Raw genomic sequence first — 18,337 nt, 5'->3', positions numbered from 1 at the left:
AGTAAACAAGGTGTTTAGTTTGATGTATACTTCTACTTTTTCAGAAAAAAATGTTTATACTTGGAAAGAATAGTTTATTTACCCAACTGGCCTAGTTTAGACAAGAACACAAAGTCAAATGTCAACATAACTCTGAAGTTATAAAAATGACAGTGTGGCTTTTTTTTTTAACCTTCCACCTGGTGCTTAGGCCCAAGTACCTAGCTTTCTGTAGCGCTCAACTAATAAAGGTAATGCTTTGATAACATTTAACTTCGAGTTGCATTGTGTCTATGATCACATATCTCAAATATTGGTACACAAAACTGTACAACAACCTTTTTTATTAGATTTTCCTACTAAATTCCTTATAATATTCCCTAAGAGAGCTTTTTCCCACCTTCTTCTCCCGTCTCAGGTGCTCCAATAATTCCAACTCCTGCACTTTCAGCCAGTGACTTTATTATGTCTTTTTAAAAAAACTTAAAAAAAATTTTTGATGCAACCAGAAAGAATTTTCTCGTTTCTCTCCACTGGTTGCACCAGCCTACTGCACCTCTCCTCATGCACCACCTTCTGCCGGTGTTCTTGCTCCTATATTCAGGAGCAAGTAATATGCAATACCTCCCTCTTCGTGGGACCTTTCTCATTAGCATAAAAATACTTTCCCTTGATCTCCAGCTACTATCCCGTTTCTTTGACCTATATATAGCAAAATATCTGAGAAAGGACAACTTTCCATCTTTTCCTCAACCTACTTCCATTTTTTTCTCAATCCACTTTCATTTCATTGTTTTCCTCAACCCATTCTTTCCACAACCTACTTCATTTTATCTCCATCAACACCATAACTCAGGATCAACATCTTGTCAGAGCCAATTTCCTTGTCTCCCTTAACAGCTCCAGCAGTATTTATGCCATGGACAAGTTCTTCTTGTGATACTTTCTCTCTTGCTTCCATGACACTTCTCTCGCTTCATTTTCCTTCTACCTCTCTGGCTCCTCCTTGGTCCCTTTTCCTGGCCCCTTCTCTCAGCCCTGTTCTACTGACGCTCTCTAGCTGTTATTTTCTAAACCCATGCTTCAGAAACCATCTCTTGATGAATCTTGGAAGGCCGAGGCAGGTGGATCACTTGAGGTGAAGAGTTTGAGACCAGCCTGGCCAACATGGTGAAACCCCATTTCTCCTAAAAATAACAAAAATTACCTGGCCATGGTGGCATGCACCCAGCTACTAGAGAGGCTGAGGCACGAGAATTGCTTGAACCTGGGAGATGGAGGTTGCAGTGAGCCGAGATCGCGCCACTGCACTCTGGCCTGGGCGATAGAGGAGACTCCATCACACAGACACACACAAAGAAAATAAACCATCTCTTGATGAATCATAAATTCGTATCTCTAGTTTAGACCTCTATCCTGCTCTCTAAATGTGTATCCAGCTCTCATCTTGACACCACCATATGTTCATAAAACACAATTACAGAATGTCTTTCAGTAGGCTTGACATTTTAAGGCATGAGTTTCTGTTCAGTATCTCCTTAAAATATACCCAGGGTCTCAGGAGACTATTAAAACAGGACAAAGCTTCTATTCTACTTACTAATGTGTCTGGCCTTATTTGGCAGGTTGGATAAAAAGTCATCTGAACATTGTCACTTTATGAATAATATAGTTTAATAGTTTGTGAATCACCCCTGTAATTTAATAAATAGTAAAATTATCAGAATCTAATTTAATAATTCCTGTTGGAACACCCCATGTTAGGGGATTTCCAGTTATTTCAATTGATATCTCAATGCTTTAAAAAGTGTTTATTTCTATTAATAATTCACTCTTTATTTTAACATAAATTGTGGCTTCTATCTCTATTCACTTCAATTGTATTTCTCATACCATTCTATAGACGGGGTGAAAAGAAAAGTGTTGATTTTTTAAAACTCCATACCTCAAATACTATTTGAATTTATAGTTGTTATTGCTAAAGCAATTATCTTATATTTTTTCCTCCAAAAGAAAGTTGTGTGCTGGTTTATTTTCTTCGGACTCATAAGATGCCTTCAATTTTTAGTAACATAAGTCTTCTCTTTCTCCTATTCTTAGCTACTTAAGCGTTATGTAACTTAAATAAGCACTTAAGATTTCTATCTGTATGAATGAATAAAGATTAAATAAATAAGATCTAGAAAGGGTGACAAGGTGATGCTTCAAACTGAACCATACCAAGCCATCTAGCGACTGATAAATTACTCACACTCATAGTCACATTGTTGGAAAGAAGCCATTGACAATTCAATTTGTTTCAAGACTGTCTACCACATAATGGGCACAACTAAAAGATTACTTTTTGTCTTTTACTGTTTGTTTTGTTGATCAAGTGACTGATTGTACAATGACCAACAAGAAGTCTGATGTGTAAAGAAAAGGGGAACCTGGCTTTTCTGCCTTACTCCTGTTGCCTAATTCTGAGCATGTGGATATTATTCTGTTTCTTTAATTCTCCCAGAGAAGCAGCAGATAAACCATCCCTGTTTCCATTAGCTGTCTACCCTGTTCAACTTTGTGTTTCTGATAACATAAGAAGAAGAAAGCCACCAGGGTGAGCAGGGAAGGCAATGAATCTGCAAGGCTTGTGGATAGATTTCTGTTAGTGAGGCTCTAGAAAATTCTTCCAAGATTGATGCAATCTGAGAAGAGTTTTCTGTTGATAGAAACTCCCGCGGTTTCTCCTTTGTCCTTTTATTGTCTGTGTTTGTTTTGGGTTCCAGTAAAGATCAAGCGACTGATTGTACAATGACCAACAAGAAACCTGATGTGTGGAGAAAAGGGGTACCTGGCTTTTCTGCATTACTCCGGATGCCTAATTTTCTTGTACTGAAAGTAGTTTTTGCTGTAAGAATCTGAGGGGAGGAGTCATTTCTTCAATTTTTTTTGGTCTCCTTTTAATGGTTTCTTGATCACGTCTATCTTTATTTTTCTATTTCCACAAGTCTTTGTGGTATATTTTCCTCTCATGACCTCTGTCTCAAGACTTCCTTCCATCCATCTCTTCTCATTGCATCCTGTAGAGTATCTGTGGTAAGAGCCCTGCATTTCATTCTGGCCTTGCCACCTGTGGCCTTGGGCAAGTCCTAGATTCCTTGAGGGCCTTATTTTTCTCATTTGTAAAATGAAACCCTTTGGTGAGAAGTTTTCTAAGGTTCCTTCCAGCTTTGAGAATCTCTCTCTCTTCTAGATCTTTTTCCTATGAAAAATTTCAAATCTTGATTAGCGTGTAGGCAGGTATTATTCCACATCCTGACAGGAATCACATTTCTGCTACTATCCCTGAATGCTAGAGTCCATTGATTAAGTTATTCACTGCTGCAATTATCAGAGCTGATCAAAGAACTCTGAACCAGTGTGTAACTAGAACTAACAAATGAAATGCCATTATTATGTTCTAGAGTCTTGAATTAGTAGAAGAGGTTTAACAAGAACCCTAAGAGATTGCTGGAATGTTAAAAACAAACAAACAAAAAAGGTTGAAAGGTTTAGAAAATTCACTGGGCTTTGTGCCTATCATTTTACTTCCTGGGTTTAGATAACCTCATTTTTGCAATGAAGGAATGAATTAGATCACAAGTTCTCATCCTAGTAGCACTTGCAGAATCTTTATAAAAACACAGAGTAGCCAGGTATGGTGGCTCATGCCTGTAATTCCAGCACTTTGGGAGGCTGGGGCAGGTGGATCACTTGAGAACAGGAGTTGAAGACCAGGCTGGCCAACATGGCAAAACCCTGTCTCTACTAAAAATACAAAAATTAGCCAGACACATGCCTTCCAGCTACCGGGGAGGCTGAGGCAGAAGAATCCATTGAACCTGGGAGATGGAGATTGCAGTGAGCCAAGATAGCTCCACTGCACTCCAGCCTGGCGACAGAGTGAGACTCTGTCTCAAACAAAACAAAACAAAACAAAAACACAGACTATTCAGGGTCCACTAAAACCAGTGAAGTCAGTTCTCTTGGTAGGGGGCAGGGTGACTGAGTATGATGTTTGTCATTTTAAAAGTGCTCCGGGTGATTCTAGTGTGTATCAAGCAAGACTTGTGAACCACTAAACTACAAGCTAAGACCCATTTTAGCTCTGATTTTCTGTGAGTCATAGCAGAGGACTCAGGAAACTTTTTCAATAAAGACTACGATAGTAAATATTTTCAGCTTTGTGGGCTGTGTTGTCTTTATGACAACTCAACTCAGTGTTTGTAGGGCAAAGCAGCTGTACATAATATGTAAACTAATGGGAGTAGCTACATGTGTCCTGTGGGTCATAGTTTTGCTGACCCCTGGTCTATGTCATAGAATTTCCTTTTGAATTGATGGACCACCAGCAAATGACTTTTGTCCTATATCAATCAATGATACATACATAAATCTCTACAAGACATGTAAAGGATGAGGCTTAATGACAGAGTAATTTGGGAAAGACACAATATTGCAAAATTCCGATGTTTGGAGAAAAATCGTATTAAAATAGTGAAAACTGTGAGAAGGTATTTTGATTTGTTGTTTTGGATTCCTCTTTTTGCAAATTCTTTTGAAATATTTTCAGTGGAAGCCACGTAAATCCAATTGCATTCACCAAGCTAGATTGTAATTAAGCTCCAGAGTAAGTAATAGATGTGATGAGTGATGTCTGAGCTTTTACATGGAAGAGTAAGTTTGAGTCTTCGTTTGCCCATTTACACACTTAGTACCATGTTTACCAAAGTTCTTAGTTATTGAAAATGGGCACCAGCATATTTTGAAACCTTGGTGTTAACTTGGGATATGCCTTTTGTCATGTTGCAAATAGGTTTTGTTTCTGTTTTGTGAAGATCGCCATCTCTGTCACTTCTAAGAGAAAAAGTGACACTGACTTCTGAAGTGATTTGACACAGGTTAAAATACGTAAACCATTTCTGTAGAGAGCAAGCTGTAATAATACACTAAAGGGCTAGGTTTATAGTATAATATAAGTAACTCATTTATGCTGTTAATAATTTATAGCAACATGGCACTTGACTGACTTTTTATGTGCTCTAGTCGTGTAAGTAATAGATGTAGAAACATAGACCAGAGTTTCAAGAACATGTTTTGGGCAGAGTCTGTTTTCTTGCTATTATCTCTTAGGTTTATGTTCATGGCCTAAAGATTATGCTAATGGATCTAACTTGGCCTTGGATGTCAGGTCTGTGTTAGCGAGTATTGAAAAGCATAGTTTTTGCCTACTGAGAAGGATTTATGATTTAAAACCCCTAAATCTCCCCTTTTATATACTTCATACTTACAAAATTTTTCCTGTGAAATGTGTGACTTTTTTACATTGTGCCTGTTTTCTAGATGACTCTCTTCATATTTATTTCTTGCAATCCTTCAATAACTATCAGTCATGAAGTTTCTTTATAGTGTTGCCAGCCAGATCTCAGGTGTGTGATGTGTATTTTCTATTATGGCTTTTGGGGTATGATGGCACATAGTTTGGGTGTTAATGCCTAATCTTGATGTGCTGGCTTCTGGACAACCAAAAGGATGAAAGGAAATAGAACAAATATTTTTGTGAGGGAGAGGAGTCTGGTTTCTTGACTTATTCTAGAAAAAGCCTATAAGCCTCCTCTTCCCTCTTTGTCATACAAAGTGAAAAGGAAAATCAAGAATTATTTTCTTCTTGGCTTAAATGCATCCTTTACAAAGTAAGGCTGAGATTAGGCTGTGAAGCTATCTTTTTGTCAAGACTGTCATAATCCCAAAACACTTTGTTCTTCTAATGCTTAGGTTAGTTTGAACTTTGACCATTTTTATAAAGATAGTGAGGTCCAGTTTTAAGGACTGACCCCTTCTCAAGGGGCTCAGAAGAGGTTTTGGAGAATAATAAAATTAAATAATGAAACCAAGAATTTAAACCAGATGATGATCCTTAAGAAAAATTCTCATCAAATTTGGGCTAAACTCTAATGTACAGAGGTCTGCACAAATTATGTCACGTTTTCTTCCCCACAAATGAAGAATGGGGTTCATTGTGTCATTGGTTGGGTCTCATTTTGGCTTCATCTTCTATTTCTCAAAGTCTAAGGAAAGTGCTCCTACCGAAGCAGGTGTTGGCTATCATGAGACTTCGCTGCTGGCAGGCCAGCTTGCTGCTCTAGACAGAGATATCCCTCGATCCTCCTTGGACAACTCTTTTCTGTGCACAGGAAACAGCAGGCTGGGGTTAAGGAGTTTGCCAATCCAGTCATTCTGATAATTGTGGAATGTGAATTTCTATCCAGCACAATCTAGGTAGGTAGCTACACAATGGCACAGTTTTTATGTATCAGGTGAAAATGTTTAGTAGGCACTCTAAATGAGAGAAAAGGTTAAGTGAGGTTAAAAGCTCAAAGAAAACAAACAGATGAGACTAAGAATAGTTTGATAGGTTGTAACTTCCGTCTAATCCAAATAGCAGTGAATATTTTGAGGCTGAGGAGCTGAGGGGTAAAATTGCAGCCTGGACTACTTGCTAATGTAGACTTGTAGCACTGTCATTCTTACTGCACAGACACTGCTTTCTGCATAGGAGGTAGAATAATGAATTCATTCATTATTAACAAAGATTTATTAAGTGACTGCATGGTACTAACCACTAGATGGGAAGGGATGTTTTGAACTGTCCATTGTTTGAATATAACAAGGAACACTTTGAACGAGGTTACTGTAGTAGGCAGAATTGGTTTAACATGAAGCCTATGAGACATAAGCCGCAGGTCCTCTCACGTGCAGGAACTCCTTTGAAGGCCCTGTACTTAATTTTGTATGCATAATTTGGATTTGGATTCTTTTTTTTTTTTTTTTAAAAGAATTCCCGAAATTACTTAAGCTTCAGGCTCCACGAAACCTGGATCCATCCCTGGTAGCAGCTGTGAATCTTTGACTATGAAATTAAGTGTACAAAAAATAGGACTTTACTTTTTCTGTGATTGAGTTTATTTTCTATTTGAGCATGCATTCCACTGAGTGAAAGAAAATAATATCATTGAATTCAGAGATTTTGCTGGGTTCTAAGTAGAGTTTACAGACTGCCATGATATTAGGGATTAAAGAGTGTGTTGCCCTACATCATCTTTTGTCTGTGCTATCTCTGAGGCAGTGATGTTCCTGTGTGACCTAGAGGGGCATGGTCCAGGTAGATGGGGTCTTTGTCCTTCTTGTTCTCACTGTGCGCTCTCCCTTGCTGCCTGTGAGGGGTCAAAATATTCAAATCTGAAGCTATATCAAATCATCTGTGCGTAGACATTCCAAGCAACCAAGTTCACTCTACTGCTGCCACGTCATGCAAGGCACAGGAAGCTTCACTATGGCATGAGTATTTCCTGGGCTTTGCCTTGGAAGTCAGGCACAGGCCTCCTTTGTTCTAAAATTCCCCACATCTACTTGAGGATAAAGCCAGGATTTGGTTGCAAGGCAGAACTTTTCTTAGAGGACCTGGTATCTAAACCCTTTTGTTATCCCCACTTATGGAGTGAGGAGAGTGACTACTTCTAATCCATCATAATTTTGTCTATGGTTACTGTTTTTGCATGAACACGATGTTTTGAGTCCTTAGGCTTTGGCTTTTGGCGCTTAAAGGCCATATTCACATGGCTCACAATTTTCAAATGATCAATATCTGACTTGAGTTTCAAAAGCCAGTTTTTGAAACTTAAATGACCAGAATTGATTTGTTCTGCTCTGGTTCTGATGTGGCCTCTCCTTCCGGAGATACTGGAGGTAGAATAGTCAAGCTGGAAAACCCGCGACTACAAGGAATTGGTTAGTAATTCATAATGTTATCTGTCCACATCTATTCAGTAATGGCATCTCAGTGGCTGCACAACTGACCATGGTGAAAGTGTTTGCACAAGCCACTTTTTCTTCCTGTCAGAAAGTGTTCTCACCCACTGAATTGAATGACTATCTGATCATATGCTGTGAATGAGTGCCCCGTCTTAAGATTAAATCACGTGTTCTTGGCTAGGCATATTTGTCCATGCTGTGGGGAGCTATAATAGTCTGTCTTAGAGTCACATTAAGCAGCTAGACTGTAAGAAAGACAATGAGTTGGAAAGTTACATTTTCTAAATTTGATTGATACATTCCATTTGTCACATTTCACATTAGAAGTTGTGGACTCACCCTCTATGGTGAGCTTCACTAATGCAGAATGTAATTTGCAATGCTCAAACACAAGTCCTAAACAGAAAACATTTTATGTTACATTCCAGTGCAGCCAAAATAGTGGTTTTGAAAGTCCTTATTTTCTAATAATACTATGTGTAATTTTGAGTCATTTAATAGCAACAGTTAAATGTTTTATTGATTGGAAGTATTGAAATGTGAAGGATTCTTGTTATATAGTGTCTTTCCTATTTTGCTTAATAAAAAATAAGTTTAGAATTGTGTATAGAATTAACGTGCAAAAACATCAAGTCTCAACTTTATACAGTTAATCTATATTCGTGTATACCCTTCAATTATTTCAAGAGAGGGATACTATTGTTATGCAGGATAAATACAATGAGATATTTTAAATGCATTGTAACTGTATCTCTGGCAGTTTCATCTCAATAGTAGTTGTAATTTTAATTTATCTCCCAGACCTTATTATAAACTAGTAGCTCTCTATGACAATTAATGACACTGTAAGAGTGTATTTTAATTCAAAGTTAATCAAGAATGACTGAGTTAAGACTTAGCTACCCCTAAAAGTAACTCATAAATCAGAATTTAAAATATTACATGTGGAACAATCATGACTATATGCCTTTTACTTCCTCAACTATTATTTAGGGTGTGGGCTTTGGGTCCTTTTCACTTCCATTAATAGTGGGCTTGACTTCAGAGGATTATTTTCTTGAATCTTGAATAATTGATGAACAGCAATTGAAGATATTTTCAAGATGAAGGAAACTAAAGCCCAGAATCACTAGAATGAAAAAAGAACTTCCCAAACAGTGCAGGCTTGATCAATGGCATGTGAAAACAGGCAATACAGTTAAGTTGCTAAGATGGAATTTTAATGTTCAATTAAGGATCTGTGTCTAAACTCCTCTGCTTTATCCACTAATCATTCCATATTAAAGATGAAGAGTTTTTCCCATTTCAGCTTTTGATAATGAAAAATAGAAATAATAGAAGCAAATGCATTTTTGCACACATTTTTTTCCAAAAAGAATAATTTTTAATGTCTAAACATTTGGTATAAATAAGATGATATGTTAATATTGTAAAGGAAAGCTCGTTAAACTTTTGACCGAATAAAGCCAGCATCAATAATTACTAGTAAGACTAAAAATAAGAGTAAAATTGTGTCTAGTCAGCTACTAATACCTGGGAAGGATTGAGTCACAGGATCAAAGATGATATCTTTTAAAAATAGAAGTTGAGTGAATTCAAAGTCTTCAAATTCTTTCTTTTTATTCATTTATATTTATTTACTCACTAGTATATTCATTCCTTTATTCATTTATTGTTCAAATATTTATTGGGTACTTATTGTATGCCATGTTGTTTTAAAAATCATATTCCAAATTCCAATAAGTCATAATTATTCAAAGAAGTATGTTTTTTTTTTAAAAAAATGGAACACCTTTAAAAATTATTGAGTCATTTTATTTCTGAATGCATTAAAGATAAACTTTATTAAATGTTACATGAATAGATTTATAAAGCAGATAAATATTTAACTTCAAATATAACCCTTATATGCAATTACATTTTCCTTAGCACTAAAAATGAGTATTTAAGTAATTTAGATTAAAAGTGTAATTATTTAACTGCAGATATTTACCAATTACTTAAATTGTTTGAAGATTATAGCGAAGTTGTTTAAAATTGTCTAATCATCAAGAGTTCACTTAACCACCTGGTTGACACATAAAATTATAGTTAGTTACTAAGGTAGTTCGAGAGAAAGAGAAGAATCTTCAGTAGTGATTTTAAGGTGTGGTACATTTTATTAGAATATACCAGTTATACAGCATTGTGCAGTGCTGCTCATAGTAGAAATAAATTTTCTCTTTGACGTCATCTATTCCCTTGAGAATAGTTTGGCTATTTATGTGTGGCTTACATAACTGAGAATTAGGTGATCACAAAAATAAACAGGCCTATACAGAGCCCATTTATATAAGTCCTGGTTGTTTCTCTTCGGTTAAGCTTTTAATTATGTCCAATTATTTCCTGTTAGTTCATTGAAAAGCCCAATAAATAACCAAGTGACAAGTAGCAAGTGTCGCATTTTACAAGTTATTTTTTAGCAAACATCAAACTAATTATGAAATTGTCTGCCATTCTTAAAAACAAAAATGTTGTTATTTTTATTTCAGATGCGATCTGTGAGCCGAGTCTTTAAGTTCATTGACATGCCAACAGAAGAAGGTAAACCTACCAGGTCAACCAAACCATACAAGAATGGCCAACTCTCGAAAGTTATGGTTATTGAGAATTCACACGTGAAGAAAGATGACATCTGGCCCTCGGGGGGCCAAATGACCGTCAAAGATCTCACAGCAAAATACACAGAAGGTGGAAATCCCATATTAGAGAACATTTCCTTCTCAATAAGTCCTGGCCAGAGGGTGAGATTTGAACACTGCTTGCTTTGTTAGACTTCTGTTCAGTAAGTGAATCCCAGTAGCCTGAAGCAATGTGTTAGTAGAATCTATTTGTAACATTATTACTGTAGAGTAGAATCAACGTTGAACATACATGTTTTATTATATGGAATCATTATTTTTAATATGAAATTTAATTTGCAGAGTCCTGAATCTATATAATGGGTTTATTTTAAATGTGATTGTACTTGCAGAATATCTAATTAATTGCTAGGTTAATAACTAAAGAAGCCATTAAATAAATCAAAAGTATAACATGTTTTAGATTTTCCATCTTGAAAATACCTTCCAATAATATCTTATTACTGACTCCATCTATTGTCTTAAATTTTATCTAAGTTCTATTCTGCCAAACAAGTGATACTTTTTTTCTAGCTTTTTGCAGTTTGTTTTGTTTTTCTTTGAAGTTTTAATTGAGATATAGATTATTTTTCCATGTTATTTACTATATTTATTAAGCATGAGTAATTGGCATTATTTTGAAATCCTTCTCATGGATCCTAGCACTGTGCTGAACACATAGAAGGAACTCAATATATACTAATTTCTGGAATTGATTCTTGGAGACAGGGATGATCATTATCCATATACTTCAGGCTCCATAAACATAGTTCTTAATTGTCTTCAAATCCCTAGTTCTGGACTGCTCTATAAATCCAGACAAGAGTATTATATATTTTGATTGATTTTCTTTTTTTACTTAGATAAAATAAAAGGGAGCTGAAAACTGAATTGAAAACTGAATTTTAAAACTTTATCTCTCTGTGGTTAATTGCAAACACAGATGCAAAAATATAGAGAGAGATACAGTTAGTAAAGATGTTAGGCCACCGTTACTAACACTGCCATAGAAACAGTTTTGCTCATGAGTTTCAGAATGTATGAGTTTGATTTTGCCCATGGATTTTAGAACTTTTAGAATACCATAGGTAGCTGAAAGTGTCTTTTCCTGGGGCACCAAGATGAATGCCAAAAGTGATATCATTATTATAAACAATAGCAAGAATAGGTTGGTATAAACCTGGTAGAAAGCCTAATAAATTGACTTTCTCTCCTCCTGACATCCTGCCACCCCTTTGCTTTGCTAATGCTCATTTGTCCACTAAATTAAATTCAAGCAGGCCCTAGTAAAGTAATAGAATTTGTGGAGTCCTCATTAATATAGGAAGTTTCCCTGATGTGAGATTAGTAATTAGAGATGTAGCAAAATGAGAAAGAAGTAATATGCTCAGGTATTTCATTTTCTTTGAACCTGTATATACAAAATAGGCCATGTGTGTTCAGTAACTATTCACTGCAAGGCACTGTCTAGGTACTTTGGGGGAATTGAAAATCACTCGCATAAGGCTATGGATTGTGCCATTTGTCAAAAGACAAAATGACAACAAATTTAGTTTAAAGATCTCAGTCAGCTTTATTTTCTACTCTAGATTTGGGCAGTCCTTCATTTCACAAATTGGAATAAGTGTTCCACTAAGTTGAGCAAAGGAGCTTGACTTTATAGACCCAAAAAAAGGGCCAAAGGAAGCAGAAACAAAGAACAAAAAGAGAATTGGTCATTTCAAAGTTACTTTTCTTGAAAGGTGGGGATAAGGAAACAGAATAATAGGAAAGTCACTGATTGGTTAACATTGCATTAATAATTAAAACAGAGGGAACTTTAAGATTGAAGTTTGAAACTGACCTGTTTGGGAAATCAGGCTGTCTTCTTTCTTGATTTCTTGGAAGGCCAGATAACGACTCAGTTTTTCTTTGGTGAACATGGGTGATTCCATTTTTACTTTTAGTCTTGTCTGTTGAGGCCTCGTGAGAGAGCTTAATCTAAAACAATGACTTCCTGTAATTTTTGTTTGACACATCCAAAGAGGGACTCTAATATTTATTGAGAGCTTATCATTTCCTAAGCACTGTTTAAACACTTTTATTTGCTGTTACATTTGATCTCATTATAACCCTAAAGGCAGATATGATTGCTTTTATTTTCCACAATAGAGGAAACTGCGGTTCAATTAAGTGAGTAAGGAAGCAGGGATCTTAAACCCAAATCTGTCTGAGTTCAAAGTGCTTTTTCACCAGATACCATTGCTCCTCTTTAAAGAAGGTGGAAGAACAGAAAACATGGGGCAGGGGAAGAAAGTTTCTGTCCCAGGAGATGATAATCTAAAAGGGGAAACATAAGATCCACTGAAACCTGAGGCAGATTTATTGTGACAATAACAAAGCTTAAGTTTCACAGACCTTCACTTGCCTGAGCCAACTTCGAAGGCCCTGTATCTAATTTTGTATTTATAATTCTATAATCTTTATTATTGAAAAGAGCCCTCCCTCCAAATTTACAAGCCTTGGGCCCCCAAAATCCTTGAAATGCCCTTGAATAAGAGATATCCAGGTAAATGCTATGAGAATTCGGAGGAGGAAGCAGTTAGTATCAGTTGGCGGAGAGTTAGGCTATTAAGGGAAGGTTTTATACAGGAAGTGGCATTTAGAATGAAGCTTTGAGAATTGAGCTGTGTTTTTGAACAAGTAAAGGTGGTGTTGCAGAATTTTGCTCCTTAGTTCAACTAAAAACCCGGGTTCTTGTCACATGATCAGGAAAATATAGGCACACAGATACATTGAAGCATGAGTAGAGTAGGATTTTATTAGGCGAAAAGGAAAAAAAGAAAAAAAAACTCAGCAAATTGAGATGGAGTCTTGCTCACAGATTAAATCCCAAGCCACCACGCAGGAACTGAAGAGATCAGCCTCTCCCCTGCATAAGGTGCAAATTTCCCATAGCTCCACCCACTTCCCCTCGGTGTGCTTGTGAGACTCCAGTCCACACGCCCAGACGAGCCCTGGGCAGGTTCCCTCATCTGCGCAAAAGCATCTGATGTAAACACTTATGGGGTCGGTTAGAGATTCTCTGGGACCCTGTTTAAAATCTGCCTAGGCATTTTGCTGTCTCAGTGGGTGGGAAAGGGTGCTCCAGGCAAAGGGCATAACATGAGGCAAGGGGCATGCACAGAAAACAGTGACTGGTTCAATCAGGTTGGGGGATGCCAAAGGAGCAATGGGAGACAAGATTGGAGCAAGATAGATAAGAAACTATGGATCTTTTTTTTTTTTTTTTAATCTATATAAATATAGAGACAGGATCTCACTATGTTGCCCAGGCTGGTCTCAAACTCCTGGCCTCAAGTAATCCTCCCGCCTCATCCTACCAAAGTGCTAGGATTACAGGCATGAGGTACTGTGCCCAACCTCCAATTTTGGATTTTGAGAGCTAAAGCAATACAGTTGAAAACTCAGATGATCCAGGTAGATTTTGCTATTAAGTGCTATTTGGTTCCTGGTATAGAGCTAAAACCCTTGCAATTTCCTAAGTGATAAGAGCTACAGGAGCATCTTTTGTTATATGTTTCCCACCCCCCTAGTTCCTGAAATAGCTCTAGAGCAATAAAAGTAAATAACATTCTTTGTTATTCATAACAAGCCCCTATCAACCATACCCCAGTTTCTATTTATGAGGTGGCTTTTGGGAAGTCCCTAAAGACAGGAGTGGGGAAGTGCTGGTTGCCAGGGGGGTGGTTTGAAACTTTCAGCTTCACCCCTTGACCTCCAGGGAGGGATGAGTGGCTGAAAATTGTGTACAATCAACAATGGCCAGTGATTTAATCAGCCATGCCTATGTAATGAAGTCACCTGATAAGCCTTAACTGGAAGTTTTTTTTGGAGAGCTTCCAGGCGGGTGAAGACATTGAGGTGCTCAGAAGGTAGTATTCCAGAGAGAGCACAGAAGCTCTGCTCCCCTTCCCACGTACCTTTTGCTATGCGTCTCTCCCATCTGGCCGTTCTTGAGTGGTATCCATTTATAATAAACTGATAACCTAGTAAGTAAACTGTTTCCCTGAGTTCTGTGAGCCATTCTAGCAAATTAGCAAACCTAAAGAGTTCATGGATATGTGCAATTTACAGATGCGCAGTCAGAAGCACAGGTGACAATCTGGGCTTGCCATTGGCATTTGAAGTGTGTTGGGAGGCAGTCTTAAGGGAACGAGCCCTTATCCTGTGGGGTCTATGCTAATAACCGACGGTTATCAGCATTGCTTGGTGTCGAAAACCCACATTGTTGGTGTCAGAAGTATTGTGAGTAGGATAGGGAAAACAGTTTGTTTTCTTTTTTTAGTGGTCTTTGGTCATCTTCAAGAGCAGGGTTTCTCAAAGGGTGGTCCTTGGACCAGCATCATCTGTACCACGTAAGAACTAATGAGAAATGTTCATTCTTGGGCCCCAACAAAGAATTAAAAATTCTGAGGGTGTGAACAGGGGTCTGAGTTTCAGCACAACTTCCAGACCATGCTGATGCATTCTTGCCCAAGCATGAAAGCTCTTGTTTAAGAAGGCCGTTAGGGCCGGGTGTGGTGGCTCATGCTTGTAATCGAGCACTTAGAGAGGACATAGTGGGAGGATCACTTGAGCCCAGGAGTTCTAGACAAGCCTGGGCAACATGGCAAAATGCTGTCTCCACAAAAATTACAAAAATTAGGTGGGCGTGGTGGTGTGTGCCTGTAGGCCCAGCTACTTGGGAGACTGAGGCAGGAGGATCACTTGAGCCCAGGAGATTAAGGCTGCAGTGAGTTGTGATGGCACCACTACAGCCTGGATGACAGAGTGAGACACTGTCTCAAAACAAAAAACAAAAGGAAGATAAATGAAAAATAAAGCCATTAGGTATAAAGGAGTGATGGTAAAAGACTAGTTGCAAAAGGTTAGGGAATGGGTGGTTACTGAAATAAGAAGCTATGTAGAACACCAGTGTTGGTGGTAGGAAGTAGAAAGCAAGAGCACTGGTCTGTGGGGAATGGTCATAGCAAATGCAATATGGAGGCATTTGCCTCTGCATTGAGGAGAAAACTATCTTCTCCAAGATAGGAGGAAAGGAGATAAGTGGAGTTAAAGAGAACCTTTGAGCACAGAGTTGGGAAACTGAAGGTATTTGTGTTGTGCTGCCTCAATCTTTTAATTGAACTATAAAACTTGAGTAGTTTCAGTTATCTGACTTTATTTTTCTCTTTTGATACTGTATTGGCTATTCTGGGTCTTTTGTCTCTCTTTATGTACTTAAGAATCAGTTTGCCAATGTATGCAAAATAACTGGCTGGGATTTTGATTGTGATTGGCTTGAATCTATAGATGGATTTGGGAAGGACTGACATCTTGACAATGTTGAAGCTTCCTATCCATCATCATGAAATATTTCTCCATTTATTTGATTCTTTGATTTCTTTTATCAGAATTTAGTTTTCCTCTTATAGTCTTTTTTACATATTTTGTTATATTTTGTTCAAGTATTTCATTTTTGAGGAATGCCACTGTAAATGGTATTGTGATTTTAATTTCAAATTCCAATTTTTCATTGCTGTTATATAGGAAAATGATTGATTTTTTTTGCATATTAGCCTTATATCTTTCAACTTTGCTATAATCAATTATTGATAGTTTCAAGGATTTTTTGTCAACTGTTTTGAATTCTCTACATAGATGATCATCATCTGAACTTAGTTTTATTTCTTCCTTCCCAATCTGTGTATCTTTTATCTCCTTTTCTTATTTCATTAGCTAGGACTTCCAATATGATGTTAAAGTAGTGGTGAGAGGGGATATCTTGGTCTTGTTCTTGATCTTAGTGGGAAAGCTTCAAGTTTCTTATTAAGTATGATTTTAGCTGTAGGGTTTTCATAGAAGTTTTCTTTCTAAAGTTGAAGAAGTTTCCTTCTATTTTTAATTCGCTGATTTTTTACAAAATAATCAGGAATGGGTGTTAAATTTTGTGAAATGCTTTTCTACATCTATTGATTTGAGCACTTTATTTTTCTTTAGCCTGTTGATGAGAAGTACATTAATTGATTTTTGAATGCTGAATCAACCTTGTATACCTGGGATTAATCCCATTTGGTTGTGGTATATAATTATTTGTATACATGTTGAATTCAATTTGCTAATACTTTTTGAGAATTTTTGCATTGGTGTTCATGAAAAAATATTGGTGTGTAGTTTTTTTGTGACATCTTTATCTGCTTATGGTCTTAAGGTAATACTGACCTCAAAGAATGAGTTAGGAAGTATTTCCTCTGCTTTTACATTTGAGAAGAGATTGAAGATAATTGGTAAAATTTCTATTTTAAATATTTTTGTGGAATTCGCCAGTGAACCCATCTGGACCTGGTGCTTTCTGTTTTGGAAGGTCATTAATTATTTTAAAATAGATATAGGACTATTCAGATTACCTGCTTTTTCTCATGTGAGTTTTAGCAGATTGTCTTTCAAGGAATTAGTCTATTTCATTTAGGTTATCAAATTTGTTGACATAGAGTTATTCATAGTATTCTTTTATCATCCTTTTAATGTTCAAGGGATCTGTTTTGATGTCCCCTTTTTCATTTTATTGATATTAGCAATTTGTGTCACATCTTTTATTTTTTTTATTGTTAGCCAAGCTAGAGATATCTCTATTTTTGATGTTTTTGATGAACCAACTTTTTGTTTTATTGATTTTCTCTGTTGATTTCATGATTTCAATTTAATGTTTTGTTATTATGCTTATATTTGATTTAATTTGATCTTTTGCTAGTTACCCAAGGTGGAAGCTTATATTATTGATTTAAGATCCCTTTGCATTCTTATACATTCAATGATGTAAATTTCCCTCTAAGCACTGCTTTGTCTGCATCTCACAAATATTCATGAGTTGTATTTTCATGTTCATTTAGTTTGAAATATTTTTAAATTTCTCTTGATATTTCTCTTTTGACCCATGTGTTACTTAGAAGTGTGTTCTTTAATCACCATTTTTAAAAATTCTCTAGCTATGCTTCTGTTATTGATTTCTAGTTTAATTCCATTGTGGTCTGAGAACACATATTGTATAATTTTAATTTTTATAAAATTTGTTAAGGTGTGATTTATGGCCTAGAATGTGACCTATCTTGGTGAATGTTCCATGTAAGCTTTGGAAGACTGTGTATTCTACTATTTTTGAATGAGGTAGTCTATACACATCCATTGTGTCCAGTTGATTGATGGTGCTGTTGAATTCAACTATGTCCTTACTGATTTTCCACCTGCTGGATCTGTCCATTCTTTGTAGAGGGACACTGAAGTCTCCAACTCTAGTAGTGAATATTCTATTTCTTGTTACAGTTTTACCAACTTTTGCTTCGTGTCTTTTGATACTTGTTGCTAGAAACATACACATGAAAAATTGGTATGACTTTTGGAAAGTGACCCATTTATCCTCATATAATGCCCCTCATTATTTCCTTGCTCTGATGTCTGTTCTCTCTGAAAGAAATACAGTCTCCCCATGTCTCTTTTGGTTGGTGTTAAAATAACTTAACTTTCTTCGTCCCCTTACTTTTAGTTTGTATGTTGTTTTAAATTTAAAGTGGGTTTCTTGTAGACAACAAATAGTTCAGACTTGTTTTTTGATCCACTCTGACAATCTTTGTCTTTTAATTGGAATACTTGCACTATAGATATTTTAAGTGATTATTGATATAGTTAGATAAACATCTACCATATTTATTACTGTTTTCTGTCTGTTACACTATTTGTTCTTTGTTCATATTTTTATTGTCTACTCTTTTTCTTTCCATTGTGGTTTTAACTGGGCATTTTATATGTTTCCACTTTCTTTTTTTTTTATTATACTTTAAGTTCTAGGGTAC

The 18,337-nt window shown here is 36.5% G+C and overlaps 1 protein-coding gene across 1 annotated transcript in view; it reads left to right on the top strand.

The window, feature by feature from the left end:
- The window catches only part of CFTR (cystic fibrosis transmembrane conductance regulator (ATP-binding cassette sub-family C, member 7)), a gene marked incomplete at its 5' end in the record, with an annotated part of 169,601 nt that overhangs the window by 109,398 nt on the left and 41,866 nt on the right, over positions 1-18,337 (top strand). Inside the window, one exon of the mRNA XM_011971663.1 lies at positions 10,341-10,592. Within this exon, the coding sequence (XP_011827053.1) occupies positions 10,341-10,592 (252 nt within the window). The remainder of the gene's footprint in view (positions 1-10,340; positions 10,593-18,337) is intronic.

This window comes from Mandrillus leucophaeus, unplaced genomic scaffold, assembly GCF_000951045.1.
Source record: "Mandrillus leucophaeus isolate KB7577 unplaced genomic scaffold, Mleu.le_1.0 Scaffold1235, whole genome shotgun sequence".
Classification (NCBI taxonomy): Eukaryota; Metazoa; Chordata; class Mammalia; order Primates; family Cercopithecidae; genus Mandrillus; species Mandrillus leucophaeus.
Note: the sequence above shows the minus strand (reverse complement) of the source record. Positions and strands in the feature narration are given on the sequence as shown.